We start from the raw sequence: 23,458 nt of genomic DNA on the forward strand, positions 1-23,458 counted from the left end.
TTTGCCCCTCATGCACACTGAAATATTGAAGCAGTGAAAACAGTAAAAGTAAAAGTAAGGCATTAGACCAACCTGTATAATTGCTGGTGACACCCTGGGTCTGCATATCTGTCAGAGCCTCTGTCTGTGCTTCTGTCTGTGCTTCTGTTGGTGTCTGGGCTTCAGTCTGCAGGTCTGGCTGGAGTTGTATTGTTGTGCCGGTCAAGTCCTCTGGCAGCAACGTGGCAGCAGTGCTCCGCGAGTCCTCGGGGCTCAGTGTGGAGCCTCCAGCAGGAACCAGAGCACAGAGCAGGGGGCACAGCAGCATCAAGAGGTGGGTGCTGGCACTTTTACCGGTGGCTGCCACTTTTAGAGACATGGGTTCAGCTACTGAAGAAGAGCTATGAGAGAGGAAGAGAATTCAGAGCCTCATGGTAAGTCTCAAAACGTGGAGGAAAGATTCTGTAGAGGAAAGTTTTCTTCTTTCTTTCCTTTTTTCTCTGTCTTGCTTTCTTCAGTCTTCTCCTCTCCTCTCTTCTTTTCCTTACTCCCTTGGTGAAGAGAGGTAAACTCCCTCTGTGTGTCCTCTCATGATGCTGCTGCTCTGCATAGAGGCATGAGACAGAAGAAAGGATCGTGACAGCGTGTATATAATTGTGTTCGTGTATGCGTGTGTAGTAGATCCAGCTGTAATCTGCCTGCTCTCTGCTCACTTGCTGCTGTTTTCTCTCCAGCCTGCTCTTCGCCGTCCCTCGGCTTACTTGCTTGTGCTCTCACTCGGACTGCTGCTGCTCTCTCTCTCTCCCTGATCTCCAGCCGGGCTGACTGAGCTCTTGCATAACAGTAACTCACTTGCTGAGCCGTGCTGAGCTGTAACTCATGCAGCCTTAAGTCCTGATATTCCTGGTTGCTGCTCTTTCCCTCTCTGCCCCTCTCACCCTCTTGCAGGTTGCATGCATGGAGCATTGAATATTGGTGTTTACATTAAACAATTCAGACTGATGATTATTCGCTACTCGATGACAGCCAGCTAGGAGATCGCAAGCTGGAGATTAGACTACACCATGCTAAGAGAAGTTAAAGCTTCCAGAGCTTTTGGCAGAAAAACAGAATGGAAAGACTGGAACTTTTATCCCATACAGTATGTGGTTAGAAAGTCTGACTGCATAAAACACAAGGTCCTGCAACAAACTCAAACATATCGACTATATAGGCAGTGAAACACACCAAGTGGCACAGAGAACAAATACTTGATTTAGCTCATGGCCCAACATAGAATGGCTGACACCTCAGGTCAAGTCTACCAGTATCTCTGCACAGCAGGTGTTAGCAGACTACTTGACTGACTACGGGACAGATTTACCAACACGTTGCACCGATGGTGTTTGGTGTAAAAAAATACTGTGGATATTTACAAAGAGAATGAAGTGACAGCACAAAACTGCAGGGAGGAGAATATTTAAATGAAGGACACAAAAAGATTTACTAATGTTTGCGACACGCAGTTTGCTGCTGATTGCACCAATCTTTACCACCGAAAAAAAAGCAATTCTTATTTTTTGCACTTGATGTTGAAATGAACTGATTGCACCTGTGTTTGGAAAAGAGCACAACTTTTGTAAATCCCCTGTAAAACTAAGCAAACCTATAAGTACTATTTGGTGATTGTGCTAACACACTATTTTGTTGCAATTTTATGCAATTTCTTTGCTTGGTGAATCTGCCGCATTGGCAATTTTAAGTTTAGCCACCTTTTCTTCTTACCTTGTCCTTCAATAATATTAACCCTGGGTTCACTGGACCCACTGTTAGATTTATTAGTGCCTATAGAAACTGGGAGAAGGAAAAACTAGGGGTTATAGAACCACAAAGTCTACTTAGGGAGGAGGTTGGGGTGGATGTACGGGCTGACAAAACATCTTAAGCACAGGAGAACTGAGTTTGTTTTCTGTTTCAAATTTTCTCTTTGCACTTTGAATTTAACTGCGTTCCCTTTTTCCCCCATTGTTGTGATTCTGACAGTTTCATCACCTTAAAACAGTTTTAAGAGACAGATGGTCAAATCAGAAGGTGAGATTAGCTATACGAAGATTTGAAGTGAGGTCCAGCTTTTTGTTCAGCAAAGGTCTCATAATGTCAATTCAGATTAAAGAGGGCTCCTGACAGGAAGGGGAGCTGCTATGGTTAGCTGGCTTATGCTGGAGAGAGACACACATGAATGTGTCAGCAAACCTACAGCAGAAAAGGGAGAGATGAGTAGATCTAAGAATGCACACCTTCTAAATTTTGCACCTTCATGTCAAACAGCAAGTCTAGCAGGCTGATTTGCACCCTATTTGATGGATTTTATTCAAAATATTAAAGAGACATTTTATCACATGTTTGTAGCCTTGCAAGATAAGATAAGCCTTTTCTTGTGTTCACTGAAGTCAGGAACTCAGCCCAGCATCCAGCCGTGAAAACTGTCCGTCAATCCAAAAATAGTAGCCCTAGATTACCCGTGAGGCAGATTTGAAGCTTTGGTGACAACAGTGTAAGAAATTATCTAGCATGCACTGTGTCTTGCTATCTTCAAGCAAAGTTTAAGAAAGTACACACTTGTTTGGCATGATACTCCCAGGTCAGCCTGTCACTATCTTACAATATGTCACCGTTTCCCAATAACTCTCCAGTTGTTGACTCTTTCACAGAAATGAACAGTGAGCATCAGGCATGTTCAAATCACATCAAGGTGGATGTGTTTTGGTGACACAGTGCAAAAGGCTTTATTTCAATAAGACACTGAAGCCTGTGAGGTGAGTTTGATGCCTTAGTCCAAAACTGAGTTTCTCTGCTCATTAATTTATCATCACTGTTTCTGATTATCTTTTTTGCTGCATTCATGTGATCAAAAACGTGACTTCAGTACCTGACTGCCTTCTCTTGCGTCACTAAATGTGTGCACTATCGTCCATTTGTGTTTAACTGTGTGTGTGTGTGTGTGTGTGTGTGTGTGTGTGTGTGTGTGTGTGTGTGTGTGTGTGCATGCATCCTCATGTGGGACAGCGTATGTCACAGGTGTAACATGATGACCCTGATAGCTCTTGTTGATAGCTCTCAAGTCAGAAAGTCCATGCAAAGATATGAATTATTGATGCAGCTGGGACCAAAAATAGGAGAATGAGACAGAGAGAGAACAAGATGTGTAGAGCAAGGAAAGGAGGTAGAGTCTGAGAGGATCAAAAAGCAAGAGAGGAGCGGACAGAGTGAGCGATGACATGAGAGCGAGGAGGAAAGCAGTGGGAGAGAGAAAGACGGCAAGAGATTGAAAAAGAAAGAACGATGGAGTGATCTGGCCCTTTTAGCCTGCGAAAACTGCCATCTATCAAATGTTCGGCCAGTAAATGGGGGCTCACTAGGCTCCGCTGCTGCAAACTACATTATTTACAGCTACAGCTTTGCCAAAATGGACACAGGGATGGCTTCAAAGGACTGATCTAAGGTTTTATTTTAAGCCATCAAATTATAGCTGAACAAGACCAGGTTTTTATGGGAAAAGTGCTGCTGGTATACATCACAAAATGTGGCTAGAACAGAGAAAAGGTGGCTTCAGGTTTGAGCTTTAACCTCTAATGCAAGCGTGAACTAAAATGTTGGCAGAAAACTCAAACACAGTGGATGTTTAAATTCTTCTCAATAGGAGCATGTTATATCATATGTGATATGTGAATTTCTACTTTAAAAGTGTAGTCAGCAATATACTTTTGATTTGACATTTTTGTTATCTTCTTCATGTAACCCACCAAGGGATGGCAGAGTTAGCTTTAAGCTAACTCTGGTACAATGCATCCAATGGGGGCATTTGTGTTAATAATGTACATGGTCTCTTTTCAAATAAATGTCAATAAAAGCAAAAACAAATAAATAAAGAGGTTTTTCATAGGAAGGGACACTCTGAGCTCTCATTGTAGTTTCTCCTTAGCTATAAGGAGCGCCTTAAGCCCCTTTTCCAATAGTAGCTACTTGGATCGACTGGTTTTCCATTACAATTGAGTACCTCCTAATGTGCATGGTCATTGTCATAGAAACGTCCTAGCATCCCACGACGTAATTAATGAACGATACAACAAAAGTGGACTTCGTGGCAAAGATATACCAGGCGGTTTTGATTTTCCTGAATGAGATGCTCTCACAACTCATCGAGTGAAACTACTGACCAGCCAATCTTTGGCATGCAGTCTGAGAACATCACATGTTAGTACCTGCTAGGAACTCTGGCTGAGCAGGTACTATTTTAGTACCTGGTACTGTCATCTAGAGAAGAAGGATTTTTCTTTCCTAGTTGTTGCATGCTTTGTTGTGTTTGATGATAAGAGTATTTTTCTTTTTTTGCATGCTTTTACTGTATTTATTGGGACTTCTTCTGGAGAGACTCCTCCCCCCTGCTTTCCCTAACTAATTTGATACACCTGGAGGGCATAGTGGACGGCAATCAATCAGGCCTCCCTTGTTGGCAGCTGGAGGCCAATAAAAGGGTCTGGCAGGTCGGAAAAGGGAAACATAGCCGGATGCAGCCAAAGGCAGTGAGAGCCGTGCAGTGGCAATTGGCGGAAGGGCGCGGCAGCAGGAGAAGAGAGAGGGTCCAGTTGATGGCAGCTAAACACTAAAGGCACGGAGCAGTGGCGGGCGGAGTTTGGAGCTTTGCCCTCGCAGGTGGAAGCTGGTGGGGAATGGCAAGGAGACGACGGAGGACGCTGTCAGCCTGGCTCCCACTGGTGGACTCAGCGGACCCTTAACGGCCAAGAAGTGTGGCAGAGCCTGATTGGGACCCTTGGGACTTTAGCTCACTGACTGAGGACCATTTGGACTTTTATTGTGCTGAGTTTTTATGTTTTAAAATTTTTTTTATCTTCCCTGGTCAGGGTATTTTTATGCTATAACTAAAGTGTATTTATTTTTATTTAACTATTTTAACCGGATTTTTTGTCTTTCTGCTTCCGTGATCATCCCTTGCTGCTCGTCCCATCTAGTGTACACCCATGACAGTACCAGGTACTATGACCTAATGATAAACCCTGAAAACCGTGGCAAACCATGGCGAGTCGATTCAAGTAGGCAATAATGGAAAAGGGGCTGTTGTGGTATTTAGACACACAGCTCATTTTTATTTACCTAATTTTGAGGCTTGAAAAGCTCTTGGGAGCCCACTATATACCACATGCTCAGCACCAAACAAAAAAATTAACTGCTAGCTGGAAAACCCTTAAGTTTTACAAGTTAAGAACATAGACAATAAAAAAAACTGATGGAGTCACCCACTGATCCTAGATTGTATATTTTGAAGCTTAGCGTTTTGGCCACCACCGTGTTGGCCTTTTGGACTGAGAAGTTCCTTTGTCTGGATGCTAGCTAGCCTCTGCTAGCTTGCAAGATGCATTGATAAACTGCACTGGTGCAATGAGGATATGTTGGCTAATTAGTGCTAAGTAACAGGCTAATAAAATACTTGAAAAACATCCAGTCTTTAGCCCGTCATAAAATTACATAAATAAAACTCATATGAGCAAAACTCCATAACATGCCAGCTCATTATTTATTTAACAAAAAAGACAAAATGCAGTGAAGCAGTATGTAAACCCTTCCAAACAAGAGTGGTTTGTTTAAAAAGTTCACACTCAGGTTTCTACTCTCACTGACTTAAGCACAGTTTGATCAGATTATGTATAATGTGCTCCTTGCTGTGTTTTTTGAACACCTATAAATAATTACCACATTAATGCTTAACAAATTCAATAATAAGTGCAATGAGAAAGTATTTTCAGTACTCTGCATTCCCTCTCCTGATTTCTTATTTTGCTCACAGTTAAATGCTTCAGAACATCAAACATGTTCTAATATAAGTGACTCATAACCCAAACAAATACAATGTGCAGTTTTTAAACAATTATCTAATTTATGTCGGGAAACAAGCATAAACCTGCCAGGCCCTAAGTGAAAAAATACTTGCTGCCATGTTAAATCACAACTTAACTGTGATTAACCACAGCTTGAGTAAAAGGAGTCCAATTGTACTAGCCACACCCAAACCTAATAATCACCAGGCTGTCTAATCAATCAATCACTTGTTTGGTTATTTTAGTCTAATATTAAAATGTGTTTGACGATCTGAAACAAGTGTGACAAATATACAAAAAACTAAGAAATCAGGAAGGGGGGCAAATACTTTTTCACAGCACTGTATATCTCATGCCAACAGCCTGAACAGACTATCAGCATTTACTCAGCATGTTACACTGTGAGTGAGGAGGTTGGATGTTGAATGCAATCAGCTGGATTGCTTTAAAAAGAGGAGAAAAGCACAAAGAGGAAACTGAAAGTCAGCTGGGTTAAGAAGCGACAGACATGGATAGCAAGGGGAGGTGACAGATGTTCACGACATGTTCACACTTTTAAGCCAAACATGTTTATTGACAGGTCTTCTTTCAGCGGTATAGTAAGATTCAGTGACACCTTTGATACGGTTGAATAAAATCACTACTATTCGCCTACTGACTAAGACAATCAGTTTAGGATTTTCGATGACAAAGTTTAATGTGCCTTCATACAAATATAATGTCAAAAATAATCCAGTGTCAGTAACTATTTAACACTCCAACACAGTGGCTGGAGGTATTGCAAGTTAACACTGTTTGCCATCTGCCATAAAACAAAGAGTAGGACACTGTTACTACCCAGCTGGCCAGCTCTTTCTCATTCCCAGGGTGTCAAATGCTGGTGTTTTGTCAAAGCTGTGTCTCATGATACAAGGTATCCCTTGGCATCACCTGGCTATGTCTCAGTAGTGAGAGCAGTAAATTGGAGCAGAGTCCTCAGTAGGATCTTGCTGCTACGTTGTCACATATAGAAGATTACAAAAAACAACTTGGCATCACATTTGCCCTTCTCACAGCACCATCCTGGACAAGACCCACTTTGTTACATTCCCCTAAAAAGATCCAGGGGATGAGGGAAAGTAACAAAAGGTGTCCAGGTTGAAAAAAGGAGACAGGGAAGCAAAACGTTTAAATTAAAGGGTTTTATTAATGTTTCCAAAGTAATAGAGACAGACAAGCCGCTATCACCTTTTAAAGAAAGAAAACAACAAAACTCAGGTGTTGGTCAATAAGTAAGTCAAAAAGGATTTGTCACCTAAACACATTCCTCTCCACACACAACTTACTAGCTGCAATCCAACAAGACTCTTTCGCAGTAGAGCTCACCTTTCTCTGGCCTTAAGTATTTTTAATTGCTGACGGGAGAAAGCTGTAAGAAAGAGGTGGCACCTAAGGCAGGAGAGATGGCAAGACACACCCACATAAGGTCAATTTCAAAGGAGGCCCTGCTAGGGCTGTAATAAAGGCATTAAGTGTTATTTTTAAACATGCACAGTTATACTATTATAATCAAACAACAATCTAAGGAAGTAGTTCCTTGCATTAAAATCTTACCAATGAGTGAAAATGAATGGAAAAACTTAATGTTTGGCTTGATAAAAACATGCAAAAAACACAAGGCTTCCAAAAGAACCACACTTTACTGGCTGACTTTACTCTGCTGCCACCCTATCACCAACTGTGAACTATATCACACCTCAAAAGAGGAAGATAATCTGCCATGATCTAATATTGGCACTGATGCACTGAAAGAACTGATGCAAAAGGACAGTTTGTGTATATAAGTTGCAACACCAAGGGCATGTGACAGAACAGCAGTGTTTGACTCTCTGATTTAGTACATAATAACTAATTTTGGGGAGTTTTGTGATCACAGTTTTTATTTAAATGAAAATGAAAATGAAAAACAAACAAACCAAAAAGTAGCTATAGAAATAGCTAAAAAGCAGCATACTAATTTTAAAGCATTCATCCTCCTTGCACTGGCTGTTTTTCTTAAAAAGCTAGAATACTAACACCAGATTTCCCAGTTTTTGCGAACATCAGTCTTAAGTTTTGATGTCTGGGAGAGCGTGGAACATCACAACATAAAAACGCCAGCTTATCAACCAGAGAGAGAAGCCTCATTTTGCTCTGATGAATAATAAAGCTGCCTGCATGTACAGTGTGGTTAGTATGAGGAATATTAAACATTAGAAGTCTGTCTGTGTGCGTGTACACTGAGGCGGAGACAATCTGCAGCACAGTCACTATCAGCCTAATCCCTAATGCGACATCTTAGAGCACATTAAATACTGTTATATAATAGAGAAACAGAGCACTCACGTTTTCGTGTTTCTCTGTGTGTTTTCATTTCTTTCTGTCTGTAGCTGTTATGTTCAAGCAGTTGTATACATTCTTATGTATTCTGTCACTGTATCACATGGATATATATTTAGAAAAACATCAGTGTCTGATAGTTTATATTTTATTTTGAATTTAAATATCAAATAGCTTTATGTGGGAATGTTATGACATCATCCTAAGAGCCACCCAATTTTGCAGCTTTCGCCCACAGTGCAGAGCATTTTTGCTCATTGTTTTGGTTTTATGGCCACGCATTAAAATAGATTTCGAACCAAAAGTAACAGTTAGATTTGGACTTGAATCTTTCTGTTTAATAAAGGACTTAGTGGTTTAAATTACACATATTACTCCATGTTAATCGAATTGTTCAGATCTAATGTGCAACACCGTTTCTTGTTTGAGTCTTTTTTTTAATGGTTTTTGTATTTTTTAAACTTAATATCAAAGACTTCATATGTAAAGTTTGTCTTAATTGTCACAGCTTCTGATAATGCTGTTAAAGATTAGACTGCAAAAAAGAAAAGTTCTAACTTTCAAACAGTGTATGCTGGCAGCACCCACGAGTGAATTCATTCAGCTCATCATTTCCAATCAAAGGAGCACAGATTAGTATACCCAGCTGCTTGTACAAAAACAAACACATTGTAGATTGCAGAAACTCAAAATGATTAAAATCTACATTTAAAGTGCTAAAAAATGAAGCTAAAGCTCTTCAAATGTAGGACTCTCCAAAAGCAGGTTAAAAAGCAGAAAAAAAGGTTTTTAAGGGTGGCTATGTTCATGACAACAGTACAGGAGGTGAATTACTATATAGTGTTGAAATTGAATTAGCACCTAAGGTTTAAATTATTAATGCCTGCTTTGAATGTCAGGGGTGCTTACACAGAACTACAGGGTGGGCCATTTATACGGATACACCGTAATAACATGGGAATGGTTGGTAATATTAAAGTCCTGTTTGTGGCACATTAGTATATGTGAGGGGGCCAACTCCTCAAGATGGGTGGTGACCATGGTGGCCATTTAGAAGTCGGCCATCTTGGATACAACTTTTGTTTTTTCAATAGAAAGAGGGCCATGTGACACATCAAACTTATTGGTAATGTCACAAGAAAAACAATGGTGTGCTTGGTTTCAACGTAACTTTATTCTTTCATGAGTTATTTACAAGTTTCTCTTTGTTCACAGCCATTGACATGTCAAAGGGGTTAACACGTGAGGAGCGGATCGAAATTGTGTTGATATCTGGTGAACGCAGTAACCGGGTCATTGCAGCAGATTTCAATGCAAGACACCCTACGAGACCACCCATCTCCCATGCTACAGTTAGCAAACTGCTTGCTAAGTTTCGTGAAACTGGTTCAGTGTTGGATTTGCCAAAATGTGGACGCAAGAAAAGTGTCACTGTATATCCCTCAAGCTATCGTCCAATATCCCTTATTAATGTAGACCTTAAAATAATCTGCAAAGCTCTCTCAAAGAGATTAGAAAAAATAACCCCCCTTTTAATTCATCCTGACCAAACTGGTTTTATAAAAGGTAGGCACTCATCAACAAATACACATAGATTACTTAATTTAATAGACTACTCATGCAGTAAAAACACTGAAACCATAATATTTTCTTTAGATGCAGAAAAAGCATTTGACAGAGTTAACTGGAAATTTCTATTTGCAACTTTACATAAATTTGGTTTTGGATCCTGTTTCATAAACTGGTTAAAAATATTATATAACTCCCCAACAGCTTGTGTCAGAACAAATGACCAAACATCCTCCCGCTTCTCTCTTCTGAGGGGCACCAGACAGGGATGCCCACTCTCCCCTTCACTGTTTGCAATTTTTATTGAGCCATTAGCAGCAGCAATTAGACAGGCTACAACAATTAAGGGCATAAAATGTAAGAATATAGAACATAAAATCAGCCTTTATGCAGATGATGTGTTACTTTTTCTCCAAAACTCACAAACCAATATCTCTGGGGTAATTGCATTGATAAATTCCTTCTCAAGTGTCTCAGATTATTCAATTAACTGGTTGAAATCAACAGTTCTTCCGATTAATTGCTCCTTCCATAATTCTTCTCCTTCCCCACTGCAATGTGGAAATATAAAATATTTAGGTATCAATGTCTCTCCTAAACTTTCAGAATTAACTAAATTAAACCACATCCCACTTTTAAAGACAGTAGAAGGCGACCTGGCTAGATGGAAATCTTTACCCATATCACTCATGGGAAGGGTCGCCGCTATAAAAATGATGATCTTGCCAAAAATAAACTATTTATTTTCAATGATCCCAAATAAGCCATCACAAGATTGGTTCCGATCTCTAGACTCGTACATTTCTAAATTCCTTTGGAAAGATAAACCCCCACGTATCAGCTTAAAAACACTACAAAGGACCAAGGATAAAGGAGGATTAGATCTGCCTAACTTTAATCACTATTTTTTAGCCAACAGGCTTCAGTTCATCTCTAGATGGTTTAAACACACCTTCTTAGATGAACCTTGGATAGATGTAGAACAGGCACTATGTAATAACCTAGAAATTTCAGACCTACCATTTATCAGCTCAAACATCAAATGACATGAATGCTTTAAAAGCATCAATATTAGCTCTTCTCTGACAGCATGGTGGGAGTTTCTAAAAATGACAGAGTCTTCATTAATCCCATGCAAACATACACCTATCTGGAACAACCCGGACATATTACAAAACAATAATATGATAAACTTTTCAGATTGGAGTTGCAAAGGAATTAAATACTTGGAACATATATTGGAAGGAACAGACTTTATTTCGTTTGACAGACTAGTTATACAATATGGGATCAACAAGAAACGATTTTTGGAATATCAACAAATTAAATCCATAGTAAAAAAGAAATTTAATCCCAGTGAAGCTGAATTACAAACACCACCAAGTGTGGTACAATTTCTTAGTCTAAAACCCCCCAAATTATTGTCTAAAATATACAGAACACTTTCTAAAATAGATGAATCAATATCCCTTCCTATTGCAAAATGGGAAGCAGATTTATCAATCAGCTTAGACCCAAACCTTTGGTCTCAGATATGCTTAAAAACCTTTCAATGGATCAGAAATCCCAGTTTGCAATTAATACAATACAAAATATTACACAGAGTGCACTATACTGGTCATAGGATGTTCAAGATGGGCTATATGCCTTCCAACAACTGCTCACACTGCACAGCAAATACACCGGACAATTACATCCACGCTCTTTGGTTCTGTCCACCAGTTCAGAAATTTTGGCGTGAGATATGTGAAGACTTATCAAAGTGTCTGAAATGTAACATTCCAGCCTCCCCTTTAGTATGCTTGCTGGGCAACTTGGATGAAGTCACTGCAGAAATAAACACAGCCCACGTTGTTTTTACGGCCCTATGCATTGCCAAGAAAATGGTCCTCATTAACTGGAAAAATAAAAATAATCTTAATTCTAACCAATATAAAAACCATCTAATAGATCACATTAGTCTTGATACAACCTCTGCCATCACATTTGATCAATCCCTTTGGGCTCCTTTGATCAGCTTCATCACCTAGTGGGGGTGGGGGGTCATGGTTTGGTCCTGCCTTCGCTATTGTGGTTGATGTGGGGGTAGGGACGGCCTTAGGGCGTCTGGGGAGTCCCTAGGGACGTTTCCCTGGAGGGCCTAACCTGGGGGCTGTGGCCATGACCTGGTTAGAAGCTCTGGGGCTCTTGGATGGTGTTTTCCTTGTGGCTGCGTACAGCGGAGATGGGGGAGGGTCTGTGCTGGCGGACGTTGGTTACTGGCCTGGTAGCCTGGCTGCCCCTGGGAGGGTCCGGGACGGGCGTGGAGGCTTGGGGGTCTGGGGGTGCTCCGCCCCCCGGTCTGGGGTGCTGGCCGGGCCTTGGGGGCTTGGGTCCTGGCTGTTGTGTCGCCGGAGCAGTGGGCGGGTGGGTGCAGGGGGGCTCAGCCCCAGTGCAGGGGACCTCTGGTGCATCGGCCCAACTAGGGGGCTCTCTAACTGGTGGGGAGGTTGTTACATCTTTGCAGGTGGTCTCCTCACTACAGGAGCTCACTCTGCAGGTGGGGGGAGAGATATAGGAGAGGGGGAGAATGAACTCAACCTGGGTGTCTATTGTCTTGTGTAGTTTGGGAGATGATTGGATGATGGGGTGGGTGCAGTTTTCTCTGGGGTGGAGTCGGGTGGGCTGCCCCGGACTCTGTGGGGCTGGGCAGTGCTGCTGCTGCGGGCCCCGGTCTGGATGGGCCTGGGCCTCCTTGCCCTGGTGGGTTCCAGAGCGTGGGGGTGCCTACTGGGGTCAGCGGGGGAGCTGGCCCCAGGGAGGGGCCGCTTGCCCCTCCCTTTCTTCCCTCCCCATCCTCAGCTGCCTCCCTATTCCCGCTCTACCACACCCACCCACACACGCAGGGCTTGGGGTGCAGGTATGTCACCAGGGTGCAGGGGAGGCACTCCCCCTCTGTCCCCTTCTGGCCGCCTGTGCCTCAATTTTATTCTGCAACCTAGACATCCACATTACTCACACTCTCACATAACACATACATATAGGGCCTTGGGGGTGGGCACGTTTTACAGCATCCAGAGGATGGTCGTTGTACTCCAACCCACCTCTGGCGCTGGTGCCCTACCCTCAATTTTAAATGCATTTAGACACTGAGGGTTTTCGGGAGGAGCCGTGCTGCTCTCTGAGAGGAAGCTAGTACCATGCTCTCCTGAGTTTTAAATGCACTTTAGAACAGCACACAACAACATTACATATGAGCGGGCGTAGGGAGGTTTGAGGTCTTCACTCACCCCGGTTCTGTTAGCCGTCAGGGCTGGGGGGCTGGGAGGAGGTGCTGGCCGTCAGACTGGGGTCTGGGATGCGGGGCCTCCCTGCTACTGCAGATAAGGAGGTGGTCCGCTTGCCTCCACCCCAGAGAGAAGGGTTACATCTCCTGGGTCTAGGTGCGGCTTGCCCCTCTGGGGGCGGGGGTACCTGGACCTGGGATATAGAGTATGTTTGGGGAGTGCGACTGTCTGTGCAGTGTCTATTTGTGTCTGTCTACACGTTGGGTGAGTGCCGAGTATTTGGTTGTGCATATGGGGGTGGGAATGCACGTCTGTGTCCGCGTGTGCCTGTTTGTCTGTGTCTATATGTCAGGTTGGGTCTTAGACTCAACCTCTCTGGGTACATCTCAGGCCCTCTAAAGTACGGAGGCCTATCTCCCCTCACCACACTCCCTGCCGGTGGCTGATGCCCTTAGACGTTGGTGTGTTGGTGGTCCTTGTCATCTGGGGCTGGGCGCTCATGCATGTACCGGCTCACTCCTGGTGGCCGATTGGCGGGGCCGGGCGCCTGTGGCCCGGCTGGGCTCCTTCCGGGGGGTGGGATGCCCTCAGGCCTCTGGCCTCTGGGCCTGAAGCTCGGTCCTCTCTGGCACAGCTGGCTGCCGGCGGAGCCCGCGGGCACGCCACTGCAACCCCCTCTGGCCTCTGCTCCGTAGCTGCGGGGTGACCTCTCGTTTGGGGCTCTACTCAGCTCTTCCCAGGAGGGTGGCACGGTTCCCCCCCCCCTTTGGTGGTCCTCCTCGGGTCCTTGTACTCTGGGGCCTCTGGATATCTGGGGCCTGGATCTCCTCCATACCTGCTTCATACCCTGGTGGACGGGGCTATGGCTCCCCACACTCCCTAGCAGATCGTTACATGGAGAAACCTTTGGAATACAAGCATGCTGATCCACACAGGTATGCACACAGGTGTACACACGGGTGTTCACAGACGCGGACTACACCTTTCTTGGCTGCTGCCTCAAAGCACATTGTGCGCTGTCTATCTTGCGTGCTGCACAATATCGTTTATTATTTAGTATCTACTGTTATCTACTACTAGCTAGTTTATTGTGATGGTGCTGTTTTTATTATGTTGCTCTTTGTTGTTTGCTTTCTCTTCTGTTTTTTTTCTCCATACAGGTGATCCAGGCGTTTTGTTTGTTTGTTTGTTTGTTTTTTCCTTTCTTCCCCCCCTTCTCACCGTCTCTTCTCCCCTTTGGTTTTCTTTCTCTCCCTCTCTTTCTTTCATTCTTTCTCCCTGTCCTATCCCCCAGTCACGTCTGTCCCATTTGTAGCAACCGAAAATAAAATAAATACATAATTATAATAAAGGTCAATCAAATGGACCAATATGGCAAGGCCATGATGATCCACTTGGTAAAATAAATCCGCTTGGCATCTTTCTTGGCCTTAAGACAACAATTCTGATGGCTAAAGATCCAAACGGGACACAAAAAAAAAAAAAAAAGAAAAAAAAAAGAAAAGTGTCACTAATGAAGAAACATCAGTGGCTGTCCTAGCTTCATTCAGCAAGAGCCCACAGCGTAGCACTCGCCGCATGTCACTGGAGAGTGGCATTAGTCGAACATCCCTTCGGCGGATCTCAACGAAAACAAAAATTGGAACAGGACCCTCAGTTCACACAGAAGATTTTGTTCAGTGATGAGGCAAACTTTTATATGTGAATGGTGAAGTTAACAAACAAAACCACCGCTATTGGTCTGACACTAACCCACATTGGATGGATCCCTCCAAGACTGTTGGAACAACAAAAGTGATGGTTTGGTGTGGTATATGGGGTACAACGATAGTGGGTCCATTCTTCATCAATGGAAACCTCAAAGCCACTGGATATTTGAAATTGCTACATGATGATGTGTTTCCCTCTTTATGCACTGAAGCTGGCACGTTCCCTGAGTTTTTCCAGCAACATGGTGCACCACCACATTATGGGTGCCAGGTCCGAGCATTCCTAGATGAACAGTTTCCTGGAAAGTGGATTGGTCGTCGTGGGCCAGTTGAATGGCCCCCAAGGTCTCCCGATCTGACCCCCTTAGACTTTTGTCTTTGGGGTCATCTGAAGGCAATTGTCTATGGTGTGAAGATACGAGATGTGCAGCACCTGAAACTACGGATACTGGATGCCTGTGCTGGCATTTCTCCTGCGGTGTTGCTATCAGTGTGTGAAGAGTGGGAGAAGAGGGTTGCATTGACAATCCAACACAATGGGCAGCACATTGAACACATTTTACAAGTGGTCAGAAACTTGTAAATAACTCATGAAAGAATAAAGTTATGTTGAAACCAAGCACACCATTGTTTTTCTTGTGACATTACCAATAAGTTTGATGTGTCACATGGCCCTCTTCCTATTGAAAAAACAAAAGTTGTATCCAAGATGGCCGACTTCTAAATGGCCACCATGGTCACCACCCATCTTGAGGAGTTGGCCCCCTCACATATACTAATGTGCCACAAACAGGACTTTAATATCACCAACCATTCCCATTTTATTACGGTGTATCCATATAAATGGCCCACCCTGTATAACCACAGAACTATAACCACTGGTTGCCTTAGCTTAGCTTAGTTTAGCTTAGTTCACCTCAGATAATCTGAGTCTTGGAACTCGTGTTGTTTGTGGTGTTTAAGGTCTTATCAAAGCATTTAACAGATAATGAGCCTCAAATTCTTCCAAGGTGGAAGAAGGTGGAGACCAAACTAGAGCTAAAAGATCTCAAGAGAGAATTAATGTTTAATATTTGCAGAGTATTCATAAAAACCTACAATAAAGCAGCACCCGGAAAGGAAGCTGACCTTCCTGAAAGTGACAGACACTGTTTACACACTATATTTTACCTTATACTATCATTTAGGTTTTCCTGCAGTTATGTCATTTTGTTGTGACTGTTTTTCCTCCATTTTTATTGAAACCAGACCGACCAATCAGCTTTTTTCATTTTCTGTTTTAATTTCAAAAAATGAAATCCAGGTACAAATTTGATGTAGGGATATAAAAGCAGGCACTATTTTCTCAAAGTTTAGCTGCTATCAGCTCCTATACTGAACATTTTTTTCAGCTGACCTCAAGAAGCCAAAATCATCCTTTGTAGCACTGAAAGTTTTGTATATTGGCCAGCATGCTTATGTGCTTTCACCAATGTTATGGGAAAGTGAAGCTGGTATGCCTTGAATAGAAAACAGAGGGTCTTTGTTTGCTATATTTGACTGCTGTTTTCTCAATCCATGCTAGTTTCCTAGTATATTTCCTTCTGACCTCTCTCCCTCATTTCTTGTCTTCATATTTTTTTGTGTGAGTTATTCCCTCTCTTTTCCTTACTTCCTGTTTTATTTTGACAGGTAATTTGCTCACGCGTCTTATTGTGTTTTTACTTCCTGCATGTGTGTTTTGTTTTTTGTTGTTGCCTCCTTTATGATTGACCGCCTGCCTTCTTTTTGTTTTCCTATTCATTCGTTCCCTATTAGTTCCCTGTCTGTTTATGGTCCCGTCTCCCTGTCTGATGTCTGTTTGCATTCCTGTCCTCTGTGCTCTTCAGTTCCTTATGTTTAACATTTTTTTAGACATCACTTCTCTAAAGTATTACTCAGTGCCTTTTCTTTGACATTAAATCTTATTGAAGATGAAAAAAAGTCTTATTGCTCAGACTGTCTGACTCGTGTCTTTTATTTGGTTCCAAGCTTAGACAGATTGTAAACACTCTTGCAGTAAGATTAGGAGTCAGGTGTCGCCAACTGTTGCAAGATTGTGGATCTATGTCACCAAAGGCTTCGTTCATATTTTATACTGATTTTGTTATGATTAAGAATGATATTGTATATATATATATATATTGCTCTAGACCGGTCTGCTTCCAAATGAAGCTCCCTCAATACTTTCAGTCTATCAGCACTGCATATAACGCAGACACAACATCATCATACCCAGCGATAAACAGCTTACAGGGTCTTACTGCAGCACAGTGGGAAACTGTAGATTAAAAAAAGATCTGCCCTGATTGGATTCATCTTTCTATGGCATTAATGATGTGTTTCTTTTTTTAGTTTCTTTTTTTTTTTTTTGATGAGAACCAGTTGTATCTTGAAGCATCTGTTCCTGCTGAGACAAACCACATTTGACCCCAGAGGAAGGAGGCAGTCAAACATGACAGAGGGGATTTGAAGGACAAAGCTGCTGGTTCAAATCATAGACTGTTCAAAAACTGTGGCCCAGCTGGGGAATAAGTTCCCACAAGAGGTTCCTTGAGCGGTTACTGAAGTATTGTCGTGTGTGACACAAGATTGGGTTTATTTGTTTGGACTAAACAGAAGTGCTTTTAGTTTTATTTGTTATTTTTTATTAATATTTAATGGGGGGGGGGGAAATGTACTGCCCACACTGGTTGATTGACTTGTTGAGAGCTGGAGTGTAGCCTGAAAATTCTGCTTTGCCATCACTGAGGTAACTGTGACACATGAGATGAGAAGTTATTGATCTCTGTGGGGGAAACTGCACCATCACAGCATCTGAAGACCAAAGGAGTGTAAAATAGAAGGGAAAGACAAACATGATACACGAGGGAGGAGAAAACACTGAGATTAAATGTAATGTAATGATTGAATGTAAACTGTAATCAGAAGTTAAAAGTTAGTGCTTCCACTTTGATTCTTCTCTGGTTTCCACACCTGCACACTCAACTTAGTTCTCAGGGTTGGAACACTTAACCACTTCCTAATCTGTAGGATGAGGATTTAAGGGAAGATCTGAGCTTTGGGTGACTCCCCACAGCGTTGACGTTAATTTGGGAGGGAAGTAACAGTGGCAGATTAAAAATAAGCAGTCAGATAAACATGTGAACCTGCAGTGACATGCCGAGAGGCTGGGGGACTTTGGGAGTCCTGTAGAGTGTCTGAACTCCTGTCTGATCTACACCGCGGGACCTGGCTGCAGTAAGAGTCCAGTAATAACTGGTACAAAAAGTGATTAGACGCTGCTGTTTTAAGAAGAGTTAATGAGAATGAGGCATTTTAATTTATAAAAAATGAGTAGGAGCACAAATTGATATAAATGTCTTTAAAAATATGTTTATAGTTTTAAAAGAATTGAGTGAAAACTACAAACTATTTCATGTGAACTGAGGTGGATTTGGCTCTCAGTTTGGATTATCATAATATAATATCAACTGTTTCTAATAATAAATTAATTAAAATGTTCAGCCTTAATCTAGATTCCATTTCTGTTTACCTTTTATTTTACAGTGGATGTGTATCTATAAGAGTGCCATCTATAAAACAAACCATGCCAAATGCTCCAAAAACATACCTTGGGGAGGTATACAGCACCATCTTGTAGCTATCAGAGGTTAATGCAGTTCAACGGTGGAAATCAGAGAGCACAAAGCAACGATTGGCAAAGAATTGAAACCTATATTTTGCTGAAAACAGTACAAACACAACGTTTTAAATGTAGAAATTTTTTACATTTTTTTAAGTGTATATAATTTACTTTTAAAGCTGATGCCTCCCTCATTAAACATTGGACACGGGTGTGTCACTTAAACACTACCTCTATGCTTGTTAGAGATTATAAAGCAGTGTTTTTCTACTTCTTCTTCAGTGCTATACGAAAGTCTTGAGCTACCCCTTATTTCTTGATATCCTCCAGGCTTTTTTGTAATGTTTAAAGTGCTCTTGAGCTATAGTTTTCCAGTTTTCTGAACTTTTAAAAGATTTTCTTTATAGTTTCTTTCAGTCCAGTCCTTGTATCTGACCATTATCATAAGATTTTTTTTTTTTATTCTTGTTAAACCACTAAACACCAAAACATTCAAGCATTCAAGCATGCGACCCAAGGTATGAACCATACACATAACAGAGAACCAATTTTAAATGATATCTTTGGGCTGCTTGTTACTTGTAGCCTATCACAGAAATCAACTTGTTCCCATATCTTTAGCAAAATCTATGAAAAATGCCAAAGATGACAGTTTCACTGGCATGAAATAGTATTTTTACACCAAAAACATTAATCACAAAGCACTACTGACATATTTCAGCATGTTGTGCAGCGTGTTCTTGAAGATATCTGAGGAAACTGGACAAATGGATGACAAAGGAAGAAGTGGCAGACCTAAAAACAAATATCTACAGCAGGTGAACAGTATTTGACCACACCTTTGTGTTTCAAGGGCAAGATATCTCCGCGCTTCCTGCCCATTGATCCTGCGATAACCTCACCTTTTGTTAATCTTCTCATTCCCTCGCTACTACTTAAGATATTCTACATGCTGGAGTCTTGTGTGTTGCATTTGTGTTTGATAAAATGTCTTGCTTTAAGTGGCTTACTAGTTAAGGACTAGTGTAGCACCTGACCTTTTTTTAAAAACCACAAATCTGTGCTGATGCCGAATGTGTAGAATGTCTTTGACATCAAAAAGACATCTGGGTGGAAACCTGTGTTCATGTAATCTTCACTTCTGTAATCTTCACTTCTGTCTTCACTTCATCCTAAAATGAGCTCAGGCCCAGAGAAGGCAGCATTGTTTCTGGATCTTGTGTACATATGTATATTTTCTTTGCATGCTACAATTTTCTCTTGCACTGAAGAGTGTACAGAGATTTCTGTGGATTCCCTGAACCCTTCTCCTTCACCGTTACTTCTGAAACCCAGTCATGTTACTAATTAAACTAATTAGCGGTGAGATGGTCCACCAGTTGGTTTTTCAGCATAGAAGAAGTTTTCCAGTTTTTTTAAATTGCCCCTGGCTTTTTTTAATGAATTCAAATTCAACCAGACCTCCTATTTTTTATTCCATTTTAAACATTTCATATACTGTCTCTACTGCTATTTTAATTAGACATATTCTAATTATTTATCTGCCATTATTTACTTTTAAAAATTCTATTATTTTATCATAAATACATAGAAACACAACATTTAACCTGTAGTCAGCACAGTTGTGTACTGATCATGCCTCGAACTAATGATGTGTTGAAAACAAACTGCTGCTAAAGAGCAGCCTCCAGCACCACAGAAGGGTGGACAGCTCCCCTTCTCTGGATAAGCAGGATTTCAGAGAAGCTCCGCATAAAACTTTATCATATTTAATAAGTAAAGTGATATAAACATGCAGCAGGTGTGAACAACTGAGAGGTCTCAGAGTATACAAAGCCTGTTGATGTGCAACTGTTTCCTTACTATCGTATTTTCTGTTGAATGATTTGTTATGAGGATAACTTCAATTTAAATTCAAATCTATTTTATTTATATATTTTATTTATATTTATATTATAGGATAGTCTGATCATAAAGAATTATAATAGTGTAGCCTAGAAGTAATCACTCTGTGTGATCAGCATCACTCTGAGACAGGATGTTTCTAATTTTAGAGATATTGTGTCAATACTGTTAGGATGCCTGGGTCGTTGACCCAGGGTTTTTGAGTTTATTATTATTTATAAATTCTAGTCTTTGGTTTCTTTGTTAGAGTTCTGTCTTTTGGTGTATGTCTCTGTCTTCTCTAGTCGCTCTGTGTATCCTTAGTTGCTATATCCCCGTGTCCAGTCAGTGTCTGTGTCTGCCCTGGTCCCACGTCTCTGTTCCCTCTGTAGTGCCTGCATGTGAGTCTGTGTCTTTTGTTCAGTCTGTGTTTTGTGTTTCCTGTTTTATTTTGAAGGTCTGTCTCATCTCAGTGTGTTCAGTTTACGCTTCCTTGTCTCGTCAGTTCTGATTTGCCCCAGCTGTGTTTCCCTCCTGTTACCTATTCCCTGATTGCTCCCTCTGTGTATTTAAGCCCTGTGTTTCTTTGTGTCTGGGTCGCGATCCACCGTTTACCTAGCTGTGTGTTCTGTCAGTCCTCTGGTTTAAGTTTATTTTGATTTTTTTCCAGTTATGTTATATTTGAGTTTAACATTAAAGCTGTTTTGAGTTCACGTTTGTCTCCGGAGTCTGCACCTTGGGTCCTATTCCTGTCTGCACACAGCCGTCACATAACAAATACAAGAAAGCAGTCTTACATATTTGTTTAATATGTGTATTGAAGGACATATCCTGGTCAAAAATGACTCCAAGGTTCCTCAGTGTTACTGGAGGCCAAGGTAATGCCACCCAGAACTGGAATCTGGTTAGATACCATATTTCTAACATTTTCAGGGCCAAATACACTTACCTCAGTTTTATCTGAATTTAGAGGCAGGAAACTAGAGGCCATCCAGGTCTTTATGTCTTTAAGACATTCCTGCAGTTTAAATAATTGGTGTGTGTTATCTGACTTCATGGATAGCTAGAGTTGGGTATCATCAACATACCCATGAAAATGTATGCTATGCCTCTCAATGATACTGCCTAAGGTAAGCGTGCATAATGTAAACAGAACTGGTTCTAACATGGAGCCCTGTGGAACTACATAATGAACCTTTTTGTGTGAAGAAGACTCCAGTTTACATGAATAAATTGGATTCTATTAGAAAGATGTGATTGAAACAACAGCAGGGCAGAACTTTCAATATCGACAGCATGTTCTAGACTCTACAATAAGATATATATATATATATATATATATATATATATATATATATATATATATATATATATATGACAATAAATCACAGATGTGAACTGTTTGGTGCAAGCAATGGAGATGGCTCCACAAAGACAATTTCTGTTGTTTTAAAATCATATTCAATCCTAACAATAGGATGATTTCAATAAAATCACGACATTTTCTAAGGCTATTAATAACCATCAGCACCCTTAATAAAAGCGTCAGTCTTAGAAAAATACTAAAGGACTGAAAATGGATGGAAAACTGCCATGTTGGGATTAAACATATTCACTGAGAAAAAGCTTTTGTTCTCTGTAGCGTTACTAAAACAGAGATTTAAAAATCCTTTCTGTTAAAAGAGAAAAATGATTTGGGACCCCTTAGTACTAAATTCTTAACATTCATAGAAATATTGTTTTTACTGTTGCAAAGAACTAAAAAAATTAAACTGTTATTATCTATCTATAATAGAAGTTACTTTATGAATTACGTTTCATTATTTCTTCATATATTAGAAGGTACAATAACAGTTACCTTTTGATAACTGTTTAAAGATAAAGGTTGTATTAATCCCAATAGAGTCAAAATTTTCAGCAAAAATCAAAAATATATATATATTTTTTCTCTACCTGGATTAGCAATAGGCTAAACACTAACATCATTGTCAGGGCCAGCAGGAGTCTGGTGGAGGAAAGCTGTTTAGAAACTTCACTTGATGCCATTAACTCGGTGAATCCTCTAGATGGCAGTGTATGAATGCGGCCACACGTCAATGGTTTCCATACTGGCCTCCTGTGTTATGTTTTTATACCTGCTGGTGTGGTAGGGATTTCTGTTACATACAGAATAACATAGTTTAAACCTATATAAATACATTTTTCTCCATTAACCCATCATTTATGTTGCAGTTCCAAAAGTTAGGACTATGCACACCCACCGTCCAAAAACAATTTCAAAGCAAAACTCCCAACTTTGCATTTTGAAACATTAAAGAACAACAGTGACATTTCCACAGAAGGTCAAGAGCTATGCTAACACTTTGATGCTTTATGATGCTTTTATTACAACATGACATTAGCCTGTTGCTTATGTCCCCCGATGACTAATACATACTAATATATGAGCCACAGTTTTTTTCCCTAATTTGTGTGACACTGACCTTTGACCTTGTATGCTATTATCTTTAACCATAGGACTTGAGCAGAACTTGCTGAAATCTTTGGCTTCTATAAGCTCTAAAAACTTGATATTTTAAGATATTAATGCAATGTGTGATTTTTTTGTGATGTCATATTGAAAAAATCTAATCAAATACACTGTGTCACTTCTCTGCACAAGTGTTGTGCAGCTGTCTTGATGGCCTTTTGTATGACATATTACTCGATATGGTTCCCTGAAAATTTTCTTCAAGGTCAACTTTGATCTTGGCCATTAACGAAGAAGGTCAAGGTCAAATGCTTCTTCAGCCTGGGTACTCATGTCGCACAAGGCCAGTATATTGCTGTGAAGTTTGAAGATGATCTATAAAAAACGTTTCTACTGCTTTTCACATTTGGTGTGACCTTGATGTTTCAGCAAAATTAAATCAGCTCGAGCTATTATTGGTATCTACCGTCACTCAAAGTTTGAAAATGATATCTCAACAACTGTGGACACTAGACTGCTGACAAACAGACAGACAAGCCGATTACTTACTCCCTCCCTTCGGGGGAGAATAATTGTATAATTATAACAGAATAATGTTTTGTCCTCTTGCTGCGTTCTTGTTTGTTTTATTTGATCGTCATCATTGGATCACTGTTTCGTGATTGTTTGACCTGATTGATTTGTTGCTTCTATGAGGCGCTTTGTTT

At 40.9% G+C, this 23,458-nt stretch overlaps 1 protein-coding gene across 6 annotated transcripts in view; it reads right to left on the bottom strand.

Annotated features, from left to right (window-relative positions):
* Nucleotides 1-23,458, bottom strand: part of LOC146369954 (uncharacterized) — a 43,021-nt gene that overhangs the window by 19,057 nt on the left and 506 nt on the right. For 2 of the 6 annotated variants that reach the window (XM_084909418.1, XM_084909416.1), the window contains exon 2: nucleotides 73-578. In XM_084909418.1, coding sequence (XP_084765544.1) covers nucleotides 73-358 — 286 coding nt within the window. In that variant the 5' untranslated portion in view covers nucleotides 359-578. Of the gene's footprint in view, nucleotides 1-72; nucleotides 8,982-23,458 lie in introns of those variants that run through there. The other 4 variants (XM_084909417.1, XM_084909415.1, XM_084909421.1 and 1 more) reach the window with 3 other exon arrangements.

The sequence above is a fragment of the Perissodus microlepis genome, chromosome 17, assembly GCF_051167445.1.
Source record: "Perissodus microlepis isolate ML-2025 ecotype Zambia chromosome 17, ASM5116744v1, whole genome shotgun sequence".
In the NCBI taxonomy this organism is placed as follows: Eukaryota; Metazoa; Chordata; class Actinopteri; order Cichliformes; family Cichlidae; genus Perissodus; species Perissodus microlepis.